Source organism: Sceloporus occidentalis, unplaced genomic scaffold, assembly GCF_023333645.1.
Source record: "Sceloporus occidentalis isolate IW3139 unplaced genomic scaffold, rSceOcc1.0.p SCAF_335, whole genome shotgun sequence".
Classification (NCBI taxonomy): domain Eukaryota; kingdom Metazoa; phylum Chordata; class Lepidosauria; order Squamata; family Phrynosomatidae; genus Sceloporus; species Sceloporus occidentalis.
Window position 1 is genome coordinate 162,017 of NW_028317315.1, and position 23,845 is coordinate 185,861.

The window sequence follows — 23,845 nt, forward strand, 5'->3', positions numbered from 1 at the left end:
CTAAGTTGTCACCAAAATAACCCCCAAATGAGGCACGCGTAGAACTTCCTCCTACACTACTCCCTTGAATATCATTTGAACTAAAAAAATACCCACTTCCTGAAATACCTCCAGAAGTTCCTCTGTGACCTCCAGCACTTCCTCTATAGGTGGAACTAGAGGTTTTGCCAAAAGTCTGTGTAGACATTCCTCCAGAAGATGAACCTGAATCTTCACCAAAGTACACACTGGATGCTTCTTCTGCGCCAGAACCTCTTTTAGAATTATGCCTTAAACCTGTCATATAATCATCGACCACACTCGATCTTCTTGTTGCTATTTCTTGTATAGAGCTATCATTATATCTCGATGATCTTGTGTAGCTAGCATTCCCATCAGACTCTCGTCTGCTTGTGCCTTTAAATGACATGGCGTCCGGCCGAGGAATAACCTCTAAGAAGTGTATAAGTGTTCACCCTAGAGAAGAATGTCAAATATAATGGAAACTTTTCTGCATTATATACTAAACTAAGGAGGTGTTCCATGGGTTGAGTTCCATTATAACTTAAGTTCGAAAAGTTTGCCAACTGTTCACAATTTTAATAGTTAAGTTCTGATTTTAAGTTGGGAGACAGGTGGAGTATACTTTCCTCTTAAATATCGTTATATAATTCTTCATGAAAAGGATAATAATATCAAGTGTTTTGGCAACAGAACCAAGGTAGTTCTTGCCTAACATTTTTAACAAGCTGATCGTACTTTTTACGAACCTGAGATAACCTTTTACAATTAAAAAAGGCACTTTGCTATAAAACAGCAGAAAATTATAGGTAGCGTTTTTGTTTTAGTAAGGTGTTGATTGACGGTGTTAGAAGAACTAGCGTCTGTGCAGATGCCAGGTGAGTGACGTCATCATTAGAGGAAAAGATGGCATTAGCCAAGATGCCAGCATTTGCCCTTTCTATAAATTGCATGACAACCCTTTACCAAGATGTTAATAAACACGGGGATCAGAAGGTGTAAACCTTCAAGAATGATCTCAAGAAGGCTAAATAAGGCTAAATTACGTTATCTTTTGGCATGATACATGCCCACATATTAACCTCATCTGAGACTCGTATGTGATACAAAGTAAAACAAAAGCTATAAAATAAACCTGCTAAGTAGATTGTAATATTTGTCCTGAGTCTAGAAATCCCAATGCTTTTTCCTTCTTATATTCAAGTTATAGCGATAATTAGTCTTTTTTATTTTTAAATATTATTACATTTTTCATTTATTTTTAACTATTTTTACATTTTAATTTTCTTATTTTTATATATTTTAGATTTTATAGGCTGTTTCCTTAAATTGTTGATCGCAGTACCTGTGATTAACCTGCAGGGGAGCTCAGCGTTCTCAGAAGAATCTGAAAAGACATCTTGTGAGAGGCATTCTGCACTCTGGTGCTTGTAATAGATCCAGAGAGCAATCACACAGTGCCCCCTATTTTTTGGGGGAGCGTTGCCTCGATATGAAGGCATTTCAGTAGCACTGGCTGAGTGAAGGAAATGATCGTTGATTACTTCTTAAGCTTATTAAACCCCATGACGTGCTAGAGTTCCCCATAGGCTTGAGATTGGTAGCTCTATACAAATCAATAGATAATTAATAAAAATAGTAATAACAAACTTAATTTGACCACTTTATACTGTTTCTCACTATGACTTTACACAACTGCATGAGGCTTGGATATCAGTTGTTCAAAGGGTGTAATTATGCAGTTTTTATTTGTTTGTTCTACCAACATGCCTAAAGAGATAAAATAATAAAGTTTTTAAATGTTTTATATTCCGATAAAGCTTCTTTAGTTCTCTTGTAATAATACATTCGCCACTGGAAAATAAGCAGATCGTTCAGTGAGCAAAAATACATTGTCTGTCTAACTCGACAAAAAAGTCTTTGTGCCATGGGACGTCGAGGGTGGGTCTGTGAGAGTGGTTAAAGCCTTTAATTGTAAGAGGAATGAATGATGTGTTTTTATTGGATTTTTATTAGATTTTTTTTTTATAAGCAGCAGGGAAATCCTTCAATCACAAATACTTTACAAGCAGTGAGGCATGTATAGTGTCTTGGCATAAATTCTGCGCCTGGCTTCGTTATCAAAGATTTAATTAATTATAGCATGCTAGCCTAGGTACTAGGGTAAATATTAAGATAATTCAATCAGATTTACAATCTTTATTATTTATGATTTGAGGTTTTCTAGCCAGAGCTGCTCTTATTAACATACCATATCCTAATGGAAACATGGTGGACTAGGACTGGAGCCATTTTGTTAATAATTATATCTCTCTTGGAACAGGAATAAAAACAGTAATTAAAATGTTTCACTTACTGAAAGCACAGCATAGTAAATAAGACGTCTTGCTTAAAGAATCTTCTGCGATAGTTAAATTGATATTATAGCATGACACCGGCTATGGTCATACTGTGAAAACTGACTCATGAAGTTACTGGTCCTTATCTCAGGTAGGCAAAAGTGTCCATCGGTATCCAAGGCTTATATAGAAGCAATTGTTGCTTATGGGGCATTTTGTCAAAGAACGTAGCTTCCTACCCTTGGTCCATTTGGAAAGATTGTGTGCTTGGATGTAGCCATTCAATGGCCTTCTCAGTATGGACACAGATGGCAGGGTACTATGGGCTAAAATGCTGTCATTGACTTTATTAATCGGAAACTGTTATTGATATGGATTGCTTCCTACGCAAAATATACATCTATGCATCTACAGAATGCCAAACGGTTTGGGCTCCTTGTTTGGACGTCTTGTGTTCAACGTTTATGGTTCTAGCAAGAAGGTTTCAGCTTATTAATCGGACTCCATGCATATTGCATCAGAAAAGTGTTTATTGTGGAAATCATACAAAGAAATGAAGAAAAAACGCCAATAAGCAGACCCAATGTGATCACGGAGTAATGTATGGACACTTGTAGACTGCTCTGTTGATGTAGGAGTAAGAATGCAAGTTATTTACAATATACACCTCTTGTGGTCACAATGAGTTGAAACCCAGCCCCGTATAAAATAAGTAATATTGTTCACAGAGCCAACAGTTCTTCATTTTGAGCAGAAAAGGTCTTTCCTTAAAAAGCTGGACATCCCGTCTCTTATGCCACCTTCTCATCCACTTCTACCACCTTGGTTGACATAACTTTTCCATCCACAAGTTCTTCATAAATTCTTTTCACTTTGATTGTTTTATGAGGACCTTAAAAAAATGATATCAGTGGTTAAAAAGCTAGACTCCGTCACGGCTTTTGGCCTCGCTATATTTACTTGAAACTCCCTACGGTAAGTGCTTTGTGTCATTTAGCGTGATCCATTGCAAGATCTGCTGGTTCCAACATGATCTTTCCTACTTCTTTCCCTTATCCTCATCCCACCCTGAGCCGGTCAACATTGATCAAAATGTAATAATAGTGGAGAAATAGCTTAATGGAGGGATATATTCTGCTGCCCTTCTCTTTACCCACCCTGCAGTCCAAAGCCAGCCTGCCTCTAGATATTTGCCTGGATTTTTGATGTCTTGAAGTATTCTAATGTTGACCTGTCGCAGATTTAATTATTACTCTGGAAATACCTTTGCTGGATCCTGAGTCAGATCCTGACCTACCTTTTTGTCCGCTGTCTTGTCCAGTCCCCCTGCAGTAAGTAAAATCCCATTAATAATTTATTAATAACTTGTCTGCTAATTATTACTTTAGTGTCATATGATTCAATAAACAAATATTCAAAATATAAACAATGGGCCAAAAATCCATCATTTGAAATGGTGTTTCTCAGGGTCTTTAGTTTTAAATGGAAAGCTTGCCAAGATCTAACAACCATCCAGAGCTTATACCGTATTTGCATCTGTTTAGTGTGATTTAACCAAGTTCTCACCCTTCGCCCTCCAGGAGCTTGCGGTACGTCTCAATCTCTTTCTCCAGCCGGGTCTTCACGTCCAGCAGCTGTTCGTACTCGGCACGCTGACACTCCAAGTCTCCTCGAATGTTGGCCAGCTGCTCCTCTACACTAGCGATTTGAGCTTGTATCTTTGCAAGCTGGACACAGTAACGGCCTTCTGTCTCTGCTAGTGATTCCTCCAGAGCATTTTTCTATGAGAAGACATATGAGTGAAGCTGAAATGAGTTACCCGAACGTCTAGGTCTGAGCGGCATCTGCTGTGGAACATAGAAGATATGTATCCAAGCTAACAATCTGCTGATGCATTCATATCTTGGCTTATGGATTGGTTCTCCCGGACCAAATGTGAACTAAACTGATCAGGCATCTCAAACCCATAAACAAATGTACATACTGTAAGATTTTTCCCTACATTTCAAAGTAGAGTATATTTGATACAATTGTGTTTCTCCTCCCCATACTATACCATGGCAAGCTGTGACTGGAGCTCAATCTCCAAGGCTTGAAGGATTCTCTTAAGATCAGAAATTTCACTCTTGCTTGATTGAACCTGTTCTGCTCCTACTGATATTTCTTTTTTTAATTCGTTACTCTGGGGGAAAAATAAATAAATAAATAAATCCACTGTCTTAGCTTTCATGAAGGAGCCTGAACCCACACTAATGAGTCCAGTGGGTAAATAGTCTACAGCTTATTACCATTTGGTTGAATCTGTCTTCAGCATCCTTGCGGTTCTGTTCAGCCAGGGCCTCGTATTGGGCTCTCATGTCATTTAGAAGTTTGGTCAGATCTATACCCGGTGCTGCATTCATTTCAACGTTGACCTCCCCGACCGCCGTTCCTTGTCCACGTTTAACCTCCTAGATAATTAAATACATTAGTGTATTTGTCATTATAGTATATAAAGCATATTTAATTGAAATATATGTAATAGCCAAATAAACAGCAGGTTGAAAAAAAGTTTTAATAGGCATTTATGTGGTTGCGTAATAGTAAGTCTTACATCCTCGTGGTTCTTCTTCAGGTAAGCCAGTTCTTCAGTAAGACTCTCAAACTGGGATTCCAGGTCAGACTTTGCAAGAGTCAGCTCATCCAGGACCCGACGCAGGCCATTAGTGTCAGCCTCCACATTGTGGCGCAGGGCCAACTCATTCTCATACCTGTTAATAACATAGATTAAGGAGAATGATTATTCAATGGTCAATGGACGGATAGAGATTTGTATAGAAATAAAATAAAAGGATTAGAATAGATACTGTTACTGAAGCTGAGGTTGCTTTGGACCACAAGATAGCATTGAAAGCCACTATGAACGTGTATATATGTATATATATATATATATATATATATATATATATATGTCACACCTTAGATAAAAAAAATAATAAAATGTTATCTTTTATTTTATCATATCGACATCAAAAATGACAATTTTAACGAGTTGCAGAAAAACAGAATAAGCAAAAGCAGGTAGAATGGACAGGGCTTCTATTAAGCTGCTACTAGTTGTCCAAGAATGCCCCTAGAGCTATGTTCAGGAACGTCTTTGGTCTGTGTCATTGTGTGTTTTTATTATAAATCATACCTTTTGTATTCTACAGCCAATGAAAAATAAGCGGGACAGAGATTTCATCTGTCGTTGGCTGCACATAGATCCTTGTATGATCCAAATGGCTTTTCTAACCTTCTTTGATCCTCTGTTTACGACATCCACATCTTCTGCTATTGTTATATACGTATCTCATCATATTTTTATCACGCGTGTTTAATCCTGGTTTTAGCTTAAAACCTTTTAATATCAACATGTCAGTGAATACACTGATTTACTTACTTAAGCTTGAAATCATCAGCAGCGAGCCTGGCATTGTCAATCTGCAACAATATGCCTGCATTTTGAATGGTTGCTGCAAGAATCTGCAAAAAGTAGAGTGTTATAATAGGAATGTATAAAAAAATGGATACTCGGGTCTGCGTCTTAATGTTACTTGTGCTACCTATTTCCAATTTTTGTCAGCCTCACGAACTTACCCTCAGCAATGATCTCCACTGGTGCTGGGCTTATCCAGATTTGGGACACCTGATGTCACCCAACTGAATAGGCACGTAACACAATGTCTGGGAACTCTCCTAGGTACTGCCCTGGAGGCTCCGGGTATGACAGCTGGTTGACGAGCCTCCAGTTTAGATTTTGGCAGGGGCAAAAGGTTTGGCTCGGCCCACTGTCCAACCAGTTTCACCCACATCCCGTTCCGGTCAATACACTCGCATGGCTAGCCTACCTCTGGTTTGGCTCAATATAGTAGTAGCCCCTGAGACATATTTACTAAAGCCAATGTTTCAACATGGTGATGTTGGCAATTTCAACTCATTAGTTTCTTTATAATGAGACAACTCTGAGGACTGAGACAACTTCTCGCAAGAGGAGCTCAGGTTAGGTTCGCCCCTCTTAGTGTTTAGGAAGCCTACTGAGCCAAAAGAAAAAGTCTCCTTAAAACATAAACAAATATTAAACTAAAGAGATAAAGGCTCCAGGGAAGGACATCAAGAAAATCAAAAGAATGGGATTATACGGAAAGTATAATATTAAAATATTAATATATTTCACAATTCATTTCTATCAATTAAAAAATCACATATGTCCCAAAAATGTATGACATGATGTTATAACTCGTTCCTGCTAACCCAATACTAGAACATTGCACAATTCAAATATTTAACCATTATATATCTATATATTTCATGTTTTATATTACATATTACAATACAAATTAACCATAAAAAAACAAAAATGAAAATTATATTTTTTGGAAACAAGTGCCTATCTCACTTGTATGGAAAAGGTATAGCTTGTATAGCTTTTTGCACAAAGCCAAACCCAAGTCAAAGACCACCCATATGTACAGTTGGTTTTTTTTTTACATGTATATGACAATAACAACCTTACATCTGCCATAATTTACATTGCAATTCATTTTGATTTAATTAATATCATAATGAAGTATATTTTGTTCGTATACATTCTAATCCTATAGTAACAATCCATGGGAATTGAAACAATTCCCTAATCCCTAATCTGCAAAATTATTATGATTCACTTAGAATGTATCTGTAATTCATAAATTAATTTCACGTTTCCTTTCAAAATTAAAAAACGCAGCAAACAATTAATGAAAATATATAATTTTACCTTTTCTCAGATTTTTTATTTGACATTTTTTAATGCAATGCAAACCATCTGACATCACACATTATAAATTGAGCACAGAAAATCTTATAGTAAATTCATAAACTGTTGGTTGACTGCACATACATTTTATTTTACTTACTTGAGCTTTTAGTTCCTCAATTATTTTATAGTATTTGCTGTAGTCCCTTTTTTCACCTGTTTCACTTCCGGAACGATTCTTTTCGTACCATTCCTTAATCTTACGTTCAAGTTCAGCATTTGCCTCCTCCAATGCACGGACTTTATCCAGGTAGGCGGCCAGACGATCGTTGAGATTCTGCATTGTTTGCTTCTCATTGCCAGAAAAGACGCTGTCGCCACCTCCGCCAGCTCCAAACCCACCTCCACCAAAACCAGCACCCCCACCATAGCCTCCACCACCATAGCCTCCACCACCAAATCCTGTTCCTACACCAAAGCCAGAACCACCTCCAATACCACCACCTCCGATACCACCAGAATAACCGCCACCTCCTACACTACACTGGCCAAAGCCACCGATATTTCCACTGCCACCATGTCCACCAGAGAAGGAGCCGGATCTATAGGTTTGAGCCATATTCAAGCAACAATGGCCACTTTCTTGATGTATAAAAGCAGACCCTGTGAAATTGTAACTTCTAAAAACTGTATCCTTTATATATATGATAACAGGGGTGTGTCAAATTGTATTTATTTTTCCTAAATGCAGAGATGATTTGCCAGATTATTGTCTCTGTCTATACCTGGATCAATTATCATTATTAATCAATTTACATAATTGTACCTGTTGGCCTGTAGCCCCGCTGCTGTTTGTTATGTTGGTTAAGCTGATGGGTGGAGTACAGATTTATTGGCATTCGGTTAAGAATTAGTTGATATAAGAAAAGTTCCATAGAGAATGGATTTCTTAGTCCCATCATTTTTTTTTATTATTAACATGAATTTGCATTTTTTTTGCTCTGTAACTTCAATAAGGGAGGTGGGCGCATGGAAAATTCTTGCAGACGGATCTGGGTAGCATATATGATATAAATGTAGGGTTTATGTAGGTATGTGAGTCAGACAATAATGTTATTTATGTCCATAGTATACATAATAGCAATTTATTAAGGACCTTTAGTAGAATAATATGATCATCTTAAATTAAAGGTTTCACCTCCTGCATTTAATTGTTGGCTACACAACAAGAACGAAGGATAATAGATTTCAGTTTCATTCCCCATCAACTATAGCTTTTTATGTTCCCGCAAATGGTTTGTGTTGACCTCTACTTCACGTTGTCCATGACCAAATGTATGGATGGTGTCATATATGTTATACAGTGTTTTCAAAACATTGTTTCAAGTGAATGTTTGCTTATCTGGAGATTTTCGATAAAAATGACCATTTTTCCACCAAATGTGGGAAAAACTGTTTTGAAAAACAATGGAAAAGGTTATGTATACCAAATATAATACCCATTGGGGGAGGAGAAGTGCAAGCAGAATGTGCAAGATAAATACATATGGATTCCAGACTCCCTCATCCCACATATTTTCTTACCAACAGAACCCGTCTTTCAAATGTAATGCAGAATACGGTCACAGTAGACCTGGGGCAACAGTTCCAGAGGTTCATATTGGGCAATCAAAGATCTCCCTTGTAACTAGCCCAAATACCCCGTGGAGGTTGTGGCTAGCCGACATGACCTCCTTAGCAAACCATACAAGAGAATGACAGCCATGGAGGTAGGTGGTGGGGCATTGGTCTGGATCAATGCTCAACCAAAATATGCCACTGTAAGAGTGGGTATTGCTCCAATGAAGTCCCTCTTTTTTCTTCTACGGAGACCTAAAGTGGGTTAAACAAAGTGGTACTACAAGTACAGCTTAGTCTGTTTTATGGAAAACTAGACCTCAAATTCAGAGATGACTAGCTAGTTTCAGGATTCCAAATCCCATATTAATTCATTGAGTGGTAATCAAGTTATGTTGTTTTACCAGAAGGGTATGAATTTCCTTTTCAAAATATCTTCCCTTTATTTGAATGATATTATTTTTTAAAAAATCAAACCACAGAACATGACCATGCAGTGAGCTCTCAACCACGTAGGCAGCAGAAGACCAAAGCAGATTGAAGTGTGCAGGAGGCATGTAAGATGGTGTAGAAGAAGACTAGTTCAGTTTTAATAATCATTATGATTTAAAAAATCACTAATAAATGAATGAACCATGTAGACCTTTGGGATTACTGGGTGTGTATAACTATGTTGAAACTCCCCTCCAGCACCTCTCACTTACCATCAAGCAGCTTATTGAAAAAGAAATATAAAGTCCTTTCCAGTTCCAAGTTTTAGACTTAATTGCTCAAATAAAAAAAAAAATATATAAATTAACATATTAAAGCTCTTGCCCAGAAATTTAGTAAAACTTCAACAGGATTTAGTTTTTTTCAATCTGGACTAATCTTTCATTTGATCTCATGCAATGATTCTAATTAGTCCTACTGTTGATGTAAGGTTGGTATCTGGAAAATGCAAATGAAGCTGAGAAGACAGAATGTAGTCTATGTCTCAAATCACAAGAATTGCATGTGCAGTGTTGGTGCTAACCCATCTTCTGGCTGTCGTCACCCTGTATTATGGAATGTTAGGCTAATAATGAGAATACGTCAAATCTAACAGCAATTTGGATCATCTCCAATTCAGGAGCATCATTTTCAATACGAGCAGGTTATGGAGGTTAATTTATGAGGTCCTACATAGAGGCCAAGAGTGAGTGGAACTGGGCAGAAAGTCTGAAGGACCAAACAACATTCCTTCCGCGACGAATAAAGAACTCCCCCGGAAGCTTGGTAATCAGCTATGATTTATTGTGTCTAGAATTAAAGAGGAGCAATAGTTCTTCTATACTTAATAGCTTAGTTGAGTGTATAAAATAATGAAAATAATCTAATTATCTTTAAGTCAAAAATCCCTACAAACTATTCCCAGGCACATCCTATTACATGCATTGGTTAGATTACCCATGGCCTTCGAACTTCACCAAACAACATGTCCCACAGTGTCAGCTTTGCTCCCAAATAGCCTGTCAGGACATCCCGGCACCAGTTTGGCAGTGCCCCCAAACTGCTAGTCTGTGCCATCTTTGCCACCAAACAAGTGGTTAGTGCCCCCAACTGCCTGCCTGTGGCGTATTTGCCACAAACAGCTTGTCAGTGCCCCCTTTGTCCTCAAACAGCTTACCAGTGCCCCCAAAAAGCTTGCCGATACCATCTTCGTCCCAGAATTTTCAGTGCCTCCTAAACAGCTTATCCATCCCATCTGTGTCCCAAACAGCCTGCCTGTGCCCCTGCCCATGCCATTTATATGCAGGATTGGTATGTCTCTCTCCCTGCATTCTGGATCAGTCAGACACAGTGTGCAGGGGTGCCTGTGGGGAGGACTGGCAACTTTTTGCTTGGGGTATAGGCAAAGTGAAGTAGCCCCATTTGACCCCTCCACCCCCCCACCTTGGTAACATTGGTAAACTAACACACACTCAAACACACATTTACACACTCATGTTAACAAATTTACACATAACACTCATTCGCACATTCATGCTAATACACATTTTCTCATGCTAACACACATTTACACAAATACACTCATGCTAATACACATTTACACACTCACGCTCACATACACACTAATGCAAACACACATACTAACACATACACAGATTTATCCTGTCCATGCCTATCACAGGGGCCCAGGCCAGCTGTCCTCAACAGCTACCACAGTTCAGCGAAGGTCTGTGTCACTAACATCTTTGTCCTCTACTAACATTTTCTCCCTCAAGACGTGTGCACCCCCTGCTGTTGGAAAGTGTTAGTGCAACCAGCTGATGCACAGACCTCCATTCCCTCTTAAGTACATTTGGGCTGCTGGGGGGCACAGAAAGTGTTTGCCCGGGGCCCATTATGCTTGGAAATAGCCCTGCAATTCAACCATCTCTACTATCAAAAATAACACTAGATGTATAACATGTGAGTGTGTGTGAAATGCGTGGGGCATTCGTCTGTAAGGGTCTCGCTATGATGAAGACGTGCAGCTGGGAATGCCGGGAAGTTTGGGTAGTAAGTATCACAACTGGGTAGCCACTTGCAATTCTTATTAAGGGGAAGTTACTAAATACTTTGTATTCATGTAACACCCAAGCCATTATAAATGTCTTTAACATAATCCTCATTTAGTCTTTATTATCTTGTGTTTCACAGTCAGTTTAATCATGATAGGATACCGTATTCCAAAAAGGACCATCTATGCAGTAATGATTGGAACAAATCCCCAAATAACAGATTTTCTCTTCCTGGTGCTTTGAGTTATTAATGCTGTGACTTCAGAAAATACTTTATTTGGCTCTTATGCTCCCCCTGCTGCCAAATTGCTAATCTAACCAAAAATATTAAAAATAATATAACCCTTTTTGTCGTTAATCACACTCATATAATTCCCGATCTATGTGTCTCCCGGATGCAGAGTTATGATAAAACTTACCTCTGAGGAAGCCAGTATCTGCGAAACGCGTCAGGTTAGTCTATAACTCTTAGCCCTGTCTTTTATCTCTTTCCCATTCCTCTTCCTTTACTCTGATGCCGGAGGACTGCTTGGGTGAGTGTTGGTGTGTGGGGGGGGGGTATGTATTTTGGGGAGGTTAATATGGCATTGGTTGTAAAACTTGGAAACTTTATGTGCCACAGATACTATACTTGGATCTTTTAACAATGAACATGTTGCCAGCTGCAAGGGTTGGCTCTCTGGTTTACAGCTTAAAGACCACTCATCTTGAAAGACACAACTCCCCCATGCCCAGGTATGGTCTCATCAATAAATGCCGTCCAGGTTACTTCACCACGAAAGACATGAAAAGAATAAAGCAAAAAACACAAGCAGCCAAAAAGGGAAGATAGGAATGTGTTGTAGAGATCAGATACGCTTCTAATGAAAGAGTTAAGCCAGCGGTATTCCCATACATACCCTTCTACATATGAGGGGGTGGGCAGAGGTGAGAAGTGGGCTGAAGGGTGAAGTCCACCTAACCCAAAGAGCCAACTTGCAACACTCAGCTTCATGAGGTGGCCATGTGAGGCTACAATGGGGGTCCATGCTGCAACATTACAGACCTCCAGCGATTTTACAGTTCACAGGCCTGGCCATGTGAGATGAGACAACTGGCCCATGATCCTCACTCTCTACAAACCCAGGACAGTGGGGCAGCTATGCAGTACAGTGGGATGGTGCCGGAAAACATCACTGTCCCGCAAAAACCCAGGACACTTGGGCAATATGCCTGCAGATGAAAATGAATATATATATGTTATAAGCCGGTGTGACTACCTCAAGATCCTGAAGGGCTTTCTAGTATCGCTCTGACATGATCATGTGTTATAAAAGGTTCTTGTACTGCTGCTGAGGAGGCAGTGGAGCCAAACAACATTTAATGGCAGCGGGAGGAAGACTTCAAAGTACTTAGTGTTCCCCTGCCCTGCATTCCCATATCTTCTGCCTACGCCAACAGAACCAGCCTTTAACATAATGGGGTAACAGCTTATTGCAGATGAGTAATCAACGGCTTTTCTCGTTGACGCAATGATGAGATAATAACTTCTGCTGCATAGGTTTATAAGGTAACATGAGATTGATAATATGTACCACTTGTAAGGGCGATGGGTCACATTAAGATCAGTTGGATGACTGAACTGATAAATTTGTATTTTTCATCTTAAATTTTAAGGTCTGTTGCAAATAAAATCTTTTTGCTCAAAAATACAATATTATTACATCACTTCAGTCGCCGTCATGCCATCTCTTGCCAATCTCCATCATGCCTCACCCTTCCATCTTGGTGACTACCTCTTTATAAGGATGACCATCATTTTTTTATGTATTAAAATGTATGGCTATATGTGTCCTCCTTACCCCTTTTACCAGCTGTGGATATGATTAGTAATGAAGTGATTATTTTATCAAGATATAGTTCCATCATGACATGGAAGATGACACCCATGGAGACACATTGTGATAAGCAGTTTCTCAGTTTGACGTACAGCAGGGCTTGACAAATTTGTTGTGAATCTAGGCGCCAGGTAAAAAGTTAGGAGCCAGGATTTTTTTAAACTAACAGTTGGTTAGGAGTGATCGGATCATCATCAGCCCACTTACTAAACTCACAGCGTTTGACCTGGAAGCACCCTGGACTTTCAGGTCAGTGCTGTTTTTTTTTTTATTATTAATTATTTTTTTTTTAACTCTTTCGATGCTGATGTTCCATTGGAGCACAGCATTGACTGATATTTAGTCCCCACAAGCTTGTGGGGAAAAATGTTAACCCCTGCAATGCCACGAATGTGTCATACACAAGTGTGGCATTGAAGGGGTTAACGCTGCACTGTCGCTCTCATGGAGCGATCAGGCAGCAGGGGGGTGTTGGGGCTGGTGTCCACACTCATGTGGAGACCAAAGAACCTTCTCCCCTGTCCCTGAAGCTGCCTCTGGCAGCTGGGACTCAATTGCTGGTCTATAGACCAGCCATTCCAGGGAGGGGAGTCTTTGATGACTGCTGTAGGCTTCCATGCCTACAGGAATCATCAAAGGGCTTGTGGGGGCTCGTTTTTGCTGTTGCTGGTCTGCCTGGCACCACCAGCAGCAGCAGAGCCCCGTACAAAACGGGAATTAATCCCTAAATGCCGCGATCGCGGCATTGAAGGGGTTAACGCTGCACTGTCGCTCTCATGGAGCGATCAGGCAGCAGGGGGGTGTTGGGTCAGGTCCCCACACTTGTGTGGGGACCCAATCAACACACAACCCCCTTCCCTGAAGCTGCCTGTGGCAGCTGATAACACGATTGCTGGTTTTGCAGTAACCGCGGTTTCAGCCTACAGGCTCACTCCGTGGGAGTGATCTCAGGCTCGGGGGCGGGCTCTGAGTGGCTGTGCTGTCTGCCCAGACTCCTGGGCAGACAGCAGCAGCAGCGCCCCCGTGTGGTTACTCAGCCTCTTACATCCACATTTTTTTATGGATGTAAGAGGCTGACAAAACCTAGGCGCCAGGACAAAATTCTCTGTCGCCATGGCGACCTGGCGCCTGGGATTTGTCGAGCCCTGACGTACGGCATCCCTTGATTTGGACATAATAAGGTCCTTCCCTTGTGTTAGATATTATCCCCGTCAGTTGTTTTTTGTTTTGCTTAGGACCATCTCTGTGGTACCTACTCCAATTAAAGCCCCGCCGACAACCACATTTAACATATATTGAAAAAAAACAGACATTTTGGTTCATAATTATCTTGCATCAGAAAAGTGTTTATTTGGTAAGTTATGAAAACAGAAGGGAAGTAACATTGAGCAGACAAAAAGTGACTTCAGACAGACATACTGACAGTGAAACACCTGTGGCACCCATAGGAAGCCCAAAACAAAGAACGCCATGGATTCTTCTCATCCTTGAAAATGGTGGCCTTCCCGTCTCTCACACCTATTGTTCCACATCTATTGTTCTGGTTGCCACAACCTTTCCATCAACGATCTCTTCAATAACCTGTTTAACTCTTCTTTTGGTCACTAAAAAAAAAAGAAAGTGCAGGTACATGAAGGGATAAAGCATTAAAAAATAAGGTGAACGTTTCATGGCCTGTAGTCTTGTGGTAGATGTTGTTTTTGGTCATAGATGTGGCCATGTACAGATGGGCACGTTTCAATTACAGTTAAAGGATTATTAAAACCAGGCCTGGACTGGCGATCTGACACACCGCGGAAATGCCTGGATGGGGCTCTGGCCAGATATGGAACGGATACTAGGTTTTCAGCTTCAGCATTCCAAGTTAGGAATTACGACGTTAACTCGTAAGTGTAACAACTTGCTTGCTCAATCCAGAAGAGGGCAGTAAAGCCACGTGTGCGGTACCAGCATTCTGACATCAGTTTACACGACGCAGCAAATGTTACTTTTTTATAGCAAAACAAGACACAATTAGATTGTTTATTCTAGTAACGGTAATACAAAAAAAAAAATTACGCCATCTTACCAGATCCCGTACTGGATGTTGAACCCGAACCACGTGATTGTTGTACTGTACTGCTGCCTCGCCCCGAACTGGTGCCTCGCCCTGAACTGCTGCCTTGACCGATACCCCTGCAATTAATAAAGATTAATGAATACCGTTTTGAGGCAGAGAAGTGAGAAGGACGCACTTTATCTTCAATGGCCAGCCTGAAGGTCCAAGCGATCCTCTAGGGCTTTTATTCGCATTAGCTAATTGTATGAAGATAAGTGTGATTTAACCAGGTTCTTCTCACCCTTCACCCTCCAGGAGCTTGCGGTACGTCTCAATCTCCATCTCCAGCCTGGTCTTAATGTCCAGCAGCTGCTCATACTCGGCACGCTGACACTCCAAGTCTCCTCGAATGTTGGCCAGCTGCTCCTCTACGCTAGCGATTTGAGATTGTAGCTGTGCAAGCTGGACACAGTAACGGCCTTCTGTCTCTGCTAGTGTTTGCTCTAGAGATTGTTTCTGGAAAAAAGGAAAAGAAAATGAATGTTTTTTTGGCACTATATAAACAATAAATGATATCATCTTCTTACATATGGACTACACAATCAAGGAAACTCCTTCACAAACCGGCTCAAGGTCATTGGTTACAGGTTTAGACGTTTTAAGGCATTTCTCACTCTATGTAGAAGGAGAATACTAAGCATATTTATTTTGTAAAGATACATTTACAACATATTCTCCCTTTTGCCATTGGAAGGTTGTCCAGCAGGGGTATTAATGTATTTCATTTATGTTACATCAGTATCATACGCATTTCTTGATAAAGTGAAGATGTTGATTCAATGCCGTACCATGGCAAGCTGCGACTGTAATTCGATCTCCAAGGCTTGAAGTGTCCTTCGTAGTTCTGATACTTCACTTGTGCTTGTTTGCACTTGTGTCGCCCCCGCGGATATTTCTTTAACCAATTCGCCACTCTGGGAGGCAAGACATAGACAATTCATTGCCAGTTAGTCTTTACATTCAAGAAGGACCCTAAACCCACAGCAGTTCGTTTTAATGGGTGAACTGTCTAAAACGTATACTACCATTTGGTTGAATCTGTCTTCCGCATCCTTGCGGTTCTTCTCAGCCAGGGCCTCGTATTGGGCTCTCATGTCATTTAGAAGTTTGGTCAGGTCTATACCCGGTGCTGCATTCATTTCAACGTTGACTTCGCCCACTGTTGTTCCTTGTACATTTTTAACCTCCTAGATAATTAAATACAATAACAAATCACATTTTTGTTAGATTGTAGATGTCTTTAAGATATCTAAACATAATTTAATTAAATAGACAGGCTGCTACACATTTGATTGCGTAATAGTAAGCCTCACATCCTCGTGGTTCTTCTTCAGGTAAGCCAGTTCTTCGGTAAGACTTTCAACCTGCGATTCCAGGTCAGACTTTGCAAGAGTCAGCTCATCCAGGACCCGACGCAGGCCATTAGTGTCAGCCTCCACACTGTGGCGAAGGGCCAACTCATTCTCATACCTGTTAAAATAACATAAAAAAGTATAAATATATAGCAAGATGTTGAGATTTGTATTGTGGGAGTTGGGATAGAGCAGAGCGAAGTCTATAGGAGATGGCATTCACCCATAGTGAAAGATACTAATTACAAATTAAGGACAGATGAATGTTGTACACATGCATGGATAATAACACAACTTACTTCATCTTGAAGTCATCAGCAGCCAACCTTGCATTGTCAATCTGCAACACTATGGTCGCATTTGCAATAGTCGCAGCAATAATCTATAAGAGAGAGAATTAGAAAAGTGGCACTTTTTGTTTTTATGATTTTTATCCAATGGATAGTAGAGGTGACAGATCAGAACACCAAGTTTTCTTAAATCTGTTTGCCCCTGTAAACCAGAATTATCTACCAATGAGCATTGCCAGGTTAAGAGGCTGGTGCCTGAGGCTCACACACTCATAAGCGCTTACATCACATTTTCCTTAATATTTGTATAATTACGCTCCAGAATATTCTGACACTGTTATTGTGTAAACATCTTTGTTTTAGTCAATCTTGTTTTTTTGTTTTTTTTTTGTGAGCCGTCTCTTGGCTGGGTTTTTATCTCGGCAATTAGGCTGAGAATCATGGATCCATACAATAAGAAGATGGGATAAGGATATGGATATTTTATCCGTTCCTACTAACATAACACAGATTGAAATTTTGAAACTATTCAGTAATTTCCCTGCTCCAAAGCAAACTAGATGCCCTCCACCAGCTCATAGGGGCCAGCTGGGATTGTGGCTGAGATGTTCCTTCTCCAGATACGAGAACACGTGGTTACCAACCAGCAACCAATTTAACATCTTTGCCACCAAAATATGATCAATGCATATGGGAAATTGACTGAATATCTTTTATGCACAAGCATTTGCTGTTTAGCCAAACATTCTTTTAAAATGAACTCTGCAATCATCTCATTATGACAATAAAGACAAATACATTTTTGTAAAAGATGCTTTCTTCATATATAAAAACCAAGTGTTCACCTTAGCTTTTAGATCCTCAATTATTACATAATATTTGCTGTAGTCCCTTTTTTCACCAGTTTCGCTCCCGGGACGATTCTTTTCGTACCACTCCTTAATCTTACGTTCAAGTTCAGCATTTGCCTCCTCCAATGCACGGACTTTATCCAGGTAGGCGGCCAGCCGATCATTGAGATTCTGCATTGTTTGCTTCTCATTGCCAGAGAAGAAGCTATCAATGCCACCTCCAAAGCCACCTCCGCCACCTCCAAAGCCACCTCCGCCAACTCCAAAGCCACCTCCAAAACTACCTCCACCAACTCCAGAGCCACCACCATAGCCTCCACCACCTGCTCCGCCACCAAAGCCAGCTCCACCGCCACCACCACTACCATAGCCACCACCTCCATATCCTGCTCCACCACCAAAGCCAGCTCCACCGCCACCACCACCACCACTACCATAGCCACCACCACTTATCATGCCACTGCCATAACCACCACCTCCTACACCACACTGGCCATAGCCGCCACTCTTGCTGCCACCTTGGCCTGCAGAGTAGGAGCCTGAACTATAGCTCTGTCTAACACTATAAGACATGTTGTCCAAGCAAAAGACCTCTTCCTGGTTATAGCAAAGCAGTTCCCGTGGAAAGTGTTGCTATCGGAACAGATTTTAATCTTTATATATGAAATACTAAGGGTGTGTCATATCTGACTTTAATTTTTTCCCAGCAGCAGAGTTGCTTGCCAGCGTATTGTCACTGTCTGTATCTGGATCGATTACAATTATTAATCAACTTGCATCATTTCACCCGCTAGTCTTCTCGCCTCTAGGTTGTTTGTTATGCTAGCACAGTTGATGGGTGGAGTACAGCTAATTGATGTTCTAGTATGTACCAGAAACTTTCAATGAGAAATGACACACTTCTTCATGCAGGACCTACCTGTTCTTAGGCTCCATCGAGTGTAAGGTGCAAACATGATTTAGGGGTACGAAATAATCCTAAACTTCTTAAACGACATAGGGTATTGAGACAGTAGAAGCATATTAAACAGATTCCTCACATATAATGTGTTTGTTTTCTGGAACATTAGTTCTAAATTAAGAATGCGTGATTTTATGTTCAAAGGAAACTCAATATATTAGAGATTATTCAATTTTCTTGAAAATGGAAAGAATTCAGTGTGTTCCCGGTTTTGTGGTTGTGTTCTTCCTAAAATGTGGAGGGCTAACTAGAACAATTCTGTTGGTGCTGTTACTTTGTTGGCATTCAACTGAAAGGTTTCTGGCATGCAGGTGACTGTAGGCTCATGCCAGGCCATAACCATACCTGAGAACTCTCCATGTCTGTGGGACAGCGTTGAGGCAAGTCGCATTCTGGCCCACTTCACCTCCTACCACTTGGACGTAGATGTCAGTCGACTGTCCACCTGTAACCCGAAGAGGAAGTTTCTGGGTAGCTAAAGCCATAGCCACACCATGTCTAAATGAAAACTTGATTGTAAATTTGAAGCAGTAATATAAGACAGGTCTGCGCTGGCCTTGTGGTCACACTGGTCAAATGCCTGGTGGCCCCCTGGCTCAGAGTCCTCTATACTCATACAGGTGCTGCTGGGTGCAACGCCAGTGGATGCCAAATGACGTAATGCGGCTGTGCGACTCCACACTGCTGCACCATATCTGCTACCGGAGAGGCAGATCAGGGGGGTATGGGGCAGTTACCCTGCAGCCCACTGGGCATTTGCCTGGTGTGCCAGTTGGCCAGTCCAGGCCTGGTGGGTTCTGAAAACCATGGAATAGTAACACAAATGTATATTTTATTTGAACAGACAACCCGGAAAAGTGAATATTAATGTTTTTCTTAACTTATTTGTTTTCAAGCACAGAGCACATATCATTATATTTTGTTATTGCGTTCGTTGAATACTAGACTGTAGCTGGCTCTCCATGCCTTTACTACAGATGAATGTGTTTTAAGCGTTATCTTTTTTTTGACAGTTGTAATAATCCAGATGATTAGCACAAAACAATTAATGAAATATTTTTTCTAAAAATTGTGATTACCGGGTATTGCGAAATATGCTGACGCACTCATGTGCCTTCCATCATCTTTGGGACTTCAAATCAGGCGTCTCGTTTCAAGTGTTTGGCTTGATTCCACTCGAAAAAACCCTCGGGTATACACACTAACTCTTGCCAAATATAAAATATACAGTACATCTAATATTAAATCTAACAGCGCTTCACAGGGCTTAATACTTTATGAATGCCCTGCAGCGGAGGAGGGACTGGCTTTAGATGAAGGTACCTTAGAGTTGGTGTGCTTGGGGTCTGTCTTTACTACTGCTTCGTTTGACTTATTGCTTTTGAAATGTTTCATAAAGAATGATGAATTATTCTGGTTCTGCCAGAAATAATTCTAGATATTTGAAGCTGGGAGCTGGTGCATTGTGGGATTTTGGTCAGTAGTAATAGGTATCGTCTGAGAAGAAAGATCTGCACAGGGCTGTTTTTATATAGCGTGGGTAACCATCTGGGAATGGGCGTGGTCAAACTGGGCAGAACTGGCAAAAAGTGGGTGGAGTTTGTTAGTGTCCTGGAATACTATCGACCTATAGTGTGTTTGATCCAAAATGGTAATTACGTAGGCATCTTTCCATGAAGCTGTAAACCAGCTTAATGGCCCAGCTCCCTTATAATTTCAAGCTGGGGTTTAGGACCTTGCTTTGGGCCCTGGGACGCAGTCATGTTGGAAAAAGAAAGGGCCTTCCCCAAACTGGTGCCGCACAATTGGAAGCGTAGCATTGCTATTGTAGCATTAATGTTACCCTTTACTGGAAGTAAAGGGCCCAAACCTTAAAAACAGCCCCAGACCATTAGCCCTTCTCCACCAAACTTTGCAGAGGGCGGTGTGCAGTCAGGTCTACCGCTTCGTGGCTGAGCTGTTGTTACTTCTAGACGCTAGAAGCTCGCAATCCATAATACATCAATTAGCCAATAATTGTATCATCTGTAATAAATATATTGGTTACGTGAGAATGTATCGAGATAGAAATTAGCGTGAAGCAGCAAAGGAGTGAATCCAGCTCTCCCACAAAAGACCCTACAGGCTTTCCTATAAAGCACCTTTATGTTTCCATGTGTTTAAGAATCTTACGTTGGAAGTTCTCATTCCGTAGCGAGCAGCCAACTGTATAATTAAACACTGCCAAACCCACAAAAATGACCTTCCCAAAGTAACAAGATTAACAATAACATAATGACACGCAAAGGTTGTAGTGTGTTTCTATTGCAATGGATAATCTAAAATTTTTACCATCAGAGAATGTAATATGAATGTCTCACCTGTCTGACCAATAGAAATTTAATTTATTTGCCCGGCACATTGGGTAAAAACAGTCTATTTAGCATAATCTAGCATTCTATGTGTGCTGTTTGAGTATTACATGTATCCAGGTGCTTCTGCAGGGTGGGTTGAGGTTGTGATTTGGGAGTGGAGTCATCTTGGCCCCATTCCCATGCCATTATATTATGTCTTTTAGGCTTTTTTTCCCTCCTTCTCGCCCTCCTTGCTGTGTAATCTTAGTATTAACGTTGCCTCCCTCCCTTCAAGGTGTTGATATGTTTCTCTGTGTATATCATTTTATATGCGGGATTGCCTGTATCAATCACAAATATAGAATTTGTTTTATACGTGGAAGGGTTTGCCAGGGAGTAACGGGTAATGAAAGATATCAGAGTTAAAATATTTTACTATTCGTAATTAAAGTTAAAAATATTTTATTGCATTTCATTATTATTACATTTTATTTATAGGGCGCCAGCAGATTCCATAGCTCTGTTACAATGAGGGAAGAAAACAAAATGAACAATAACACGGACAAATGTAAGACATACCGGCACAGAGCGAAAAGAGGGCCCTGTCCGTGATTACAATCCATTAAAAGTTATTGGCCTTTACGTGACTATATATACCTTACAACATGCAGATAATAACAAAGTTAACAAAAGGTAGAGACTTTACTTTTCTTAAACTTATTTAAGTATTTTGTTATTGTCTCTTCTGTATGTTATGAGGCAGAGTGACGTACACTCATTCACACTTGGATTCCTATTTTTGTACTTGTTTTAGTATATGCTATAAATATATTCTTGTCCTTGAAACCCACTTCAGAGTTTGCTGAACAGGAAAATTCTATTAAAAGGTAACACTCAGCTATCACAACTATTAAAGCGAATATGATGGCTGAAATAATTTCCTAGTTTATGAAACTAAATACATTAAACTAATAACCTAAATCCAAAGCAATTATGCTTACTTAAAATGTGGATGAATGAAGAAAAAAAGATGTTAGTTTTGTTAAATTCTATGAAGGTGAAAGTTATCTCTCCATTCTAAGTTGCTGATTGCTGTTGATTTGTTCAGGCTACCATAGTAGAATGAGGAGAAGGGAGAGAACTTCAGGATAGGTAATGAATTACATAATGCTGGTCTTGCCACAGTCTCAGCTTAATTAAAACGGTCCTCTGGCTATAAGCCTCAGCTGTCACAGAATGAGGGCATTTTATATAAAGAAATACCGGTGCCAATGAAATGGCCTGGTCAGCAGGGACATAACATTTTTGTTTCAAAGTTGCACCAGAATCCTATTTTATGCATAACCTGCAATCCACTTGTAAATGGTGATTTGGAATATCACCAGCTTTATCTCTGAATTACAGCAGGGAATGGGGAAATACGCTGTATGGGTGACACAAGAATCATTTTATGACTCTCACAATTTACATAATATTATTTCAAAATGTATGTAAGAAAGCAGTCATCAATTTTCAGAAACATGCAATAACCTGAATGGGTCATGTGAATAAGCTTGATATTTAATGCATTTTTTTCAATTAAAAACCCCCTAACAACTAATAATAAAAAAACTACTACCCAGGACGCATCTCTGCACCCTCCATTTCTATCTGTTTTGATCTTTTTGTAATGGTTTGCGTCAGTATGCAGAACTGCGGATGGCTTGTAGTGGGGTGGAGAGGCAAAGGGGACTTAATTGTGTGACCCTGATCATCGCCCTTATACTCCCTGTCAGCAAAATGAATCCTGGTGCCTTTTGCCAAAATAACCATCTGGAAGTTTAAATGTCTTAACAGCTGTTGGTAAATTCACTACTCACTTGATGCATATAAGACCTTTTTCTTTCTTTAATTTGCTATTCTTTCTGAATGAAGGGCTGTAGATGAAAAGACTTCATTAGCATTGCCGTAAAGCATCAGCTCAGTGTGGTGTTTGAGCCGGGAAAGTCACCCAAAATATCACATGACTGCAGATAAAGGAATTTATTGGAACGGTTTTAAATAAAACACAGTTTCCTCAGTACTGCATGTAAATCTGAATTAAACCCTCAAAGAATAAATATTTATTTTCCCTCGGACTTCCCATTCAGTCCACTCGCAAAGTTTCACTGTAACATTTCATATGTAACAGATAATTCTAATCATCTCTCCCCTGGCTAATTATATACATTACATGGGCTAGGTTTTGGGCTGTGGTCGTGTTATTTTTATGGTAGAGGCAGACACACTAAATATCCCAGGCATGTCTTCGTGAGACGCAGGTGTCACATTGCATCACACTGCCTCCTAGTTGCAACATTATACAATACAGCCAGTAATCATCTTGCGCAGCCAGGGCTGAAATTTCATAACACGTTTAACACAAGTACCAGCAGGGTCATAACTAAAGATCTAAATAGATCTGACAATTTATTTTTTATTTTAATGTGTAAAAAAATAAAAATAAAAAAAATAATAAAAAAATAAATAATAATAATAAAAAAAATAAAAATAAAAAAATATATATATATATTATAGAGTATGTTATTTGTATGTGAGTTATCTGGCACCATACTGCAACTGAAAGGTGGTCTTTAAATGATCACTCATATGTTTAGGTAAAACACAGAGTTTATTTTACACGGACTCCAATGCATTTCACTAGCAAACAAATGGCTATACCAATTTGTATGCAGAAAAGTCATTTGAGTCCATGCAAAATAGAATCTACAAGGAATGAAAAAGGATGATGATGATGGTGGTGGTGGTGGGGGTATTTAGGCATGACTGTTTCTTTGAATCACAAACAGTTTTAATAGATTTTGCTT

At 40.0% G+C, this 23,845-nt stretch overlaps 1 protein-coding gene and 1 pseudogene across 1 annotated transcript; both read right to left on the reverse strand.

The window, feature by feature from the left end:
- Positions 1-3,130: 3,130 nt before the first annotated feature.
- On the reverse strand, positions 3,131-7,681 carry LOC149274350 (keratin-3, type I cytoskeletal 51 kDa-like). The gene is made up of 9 exons (XM_089505592.1): positions 7,256-7,681; positions 5,761-5,843; positions 4,933-5,089; positions 4,628-4,789; positions 4,396-4,521; positions 3,906-4,120; positions 3,713-3,744; positions 3,307-3,309; positions 3,131-3,231 (listed from the first exon to the last, which is right to left on the reverse strand). Exons 1-9 carry the CDS (start codon positions 7,436-7,438, stop codon positions 3,131-3,133), a joined length of 1,062 nt encoding a protein of 353 aa, XP_089361718.1. The 5' UTR covers positions 7,439-7,681.
- A 6,951-nt stretch (positions 7,682-14,632) lies between these two features.
- Positions 14,633-18,179, reverse strand: LOC149274351 (keratin, type I cytoskeletal 12-like; annotated as a pseudogene).
- Between the last annotated feature and the right edge of the window lie 5,666 nt (positions 18,180-23,845).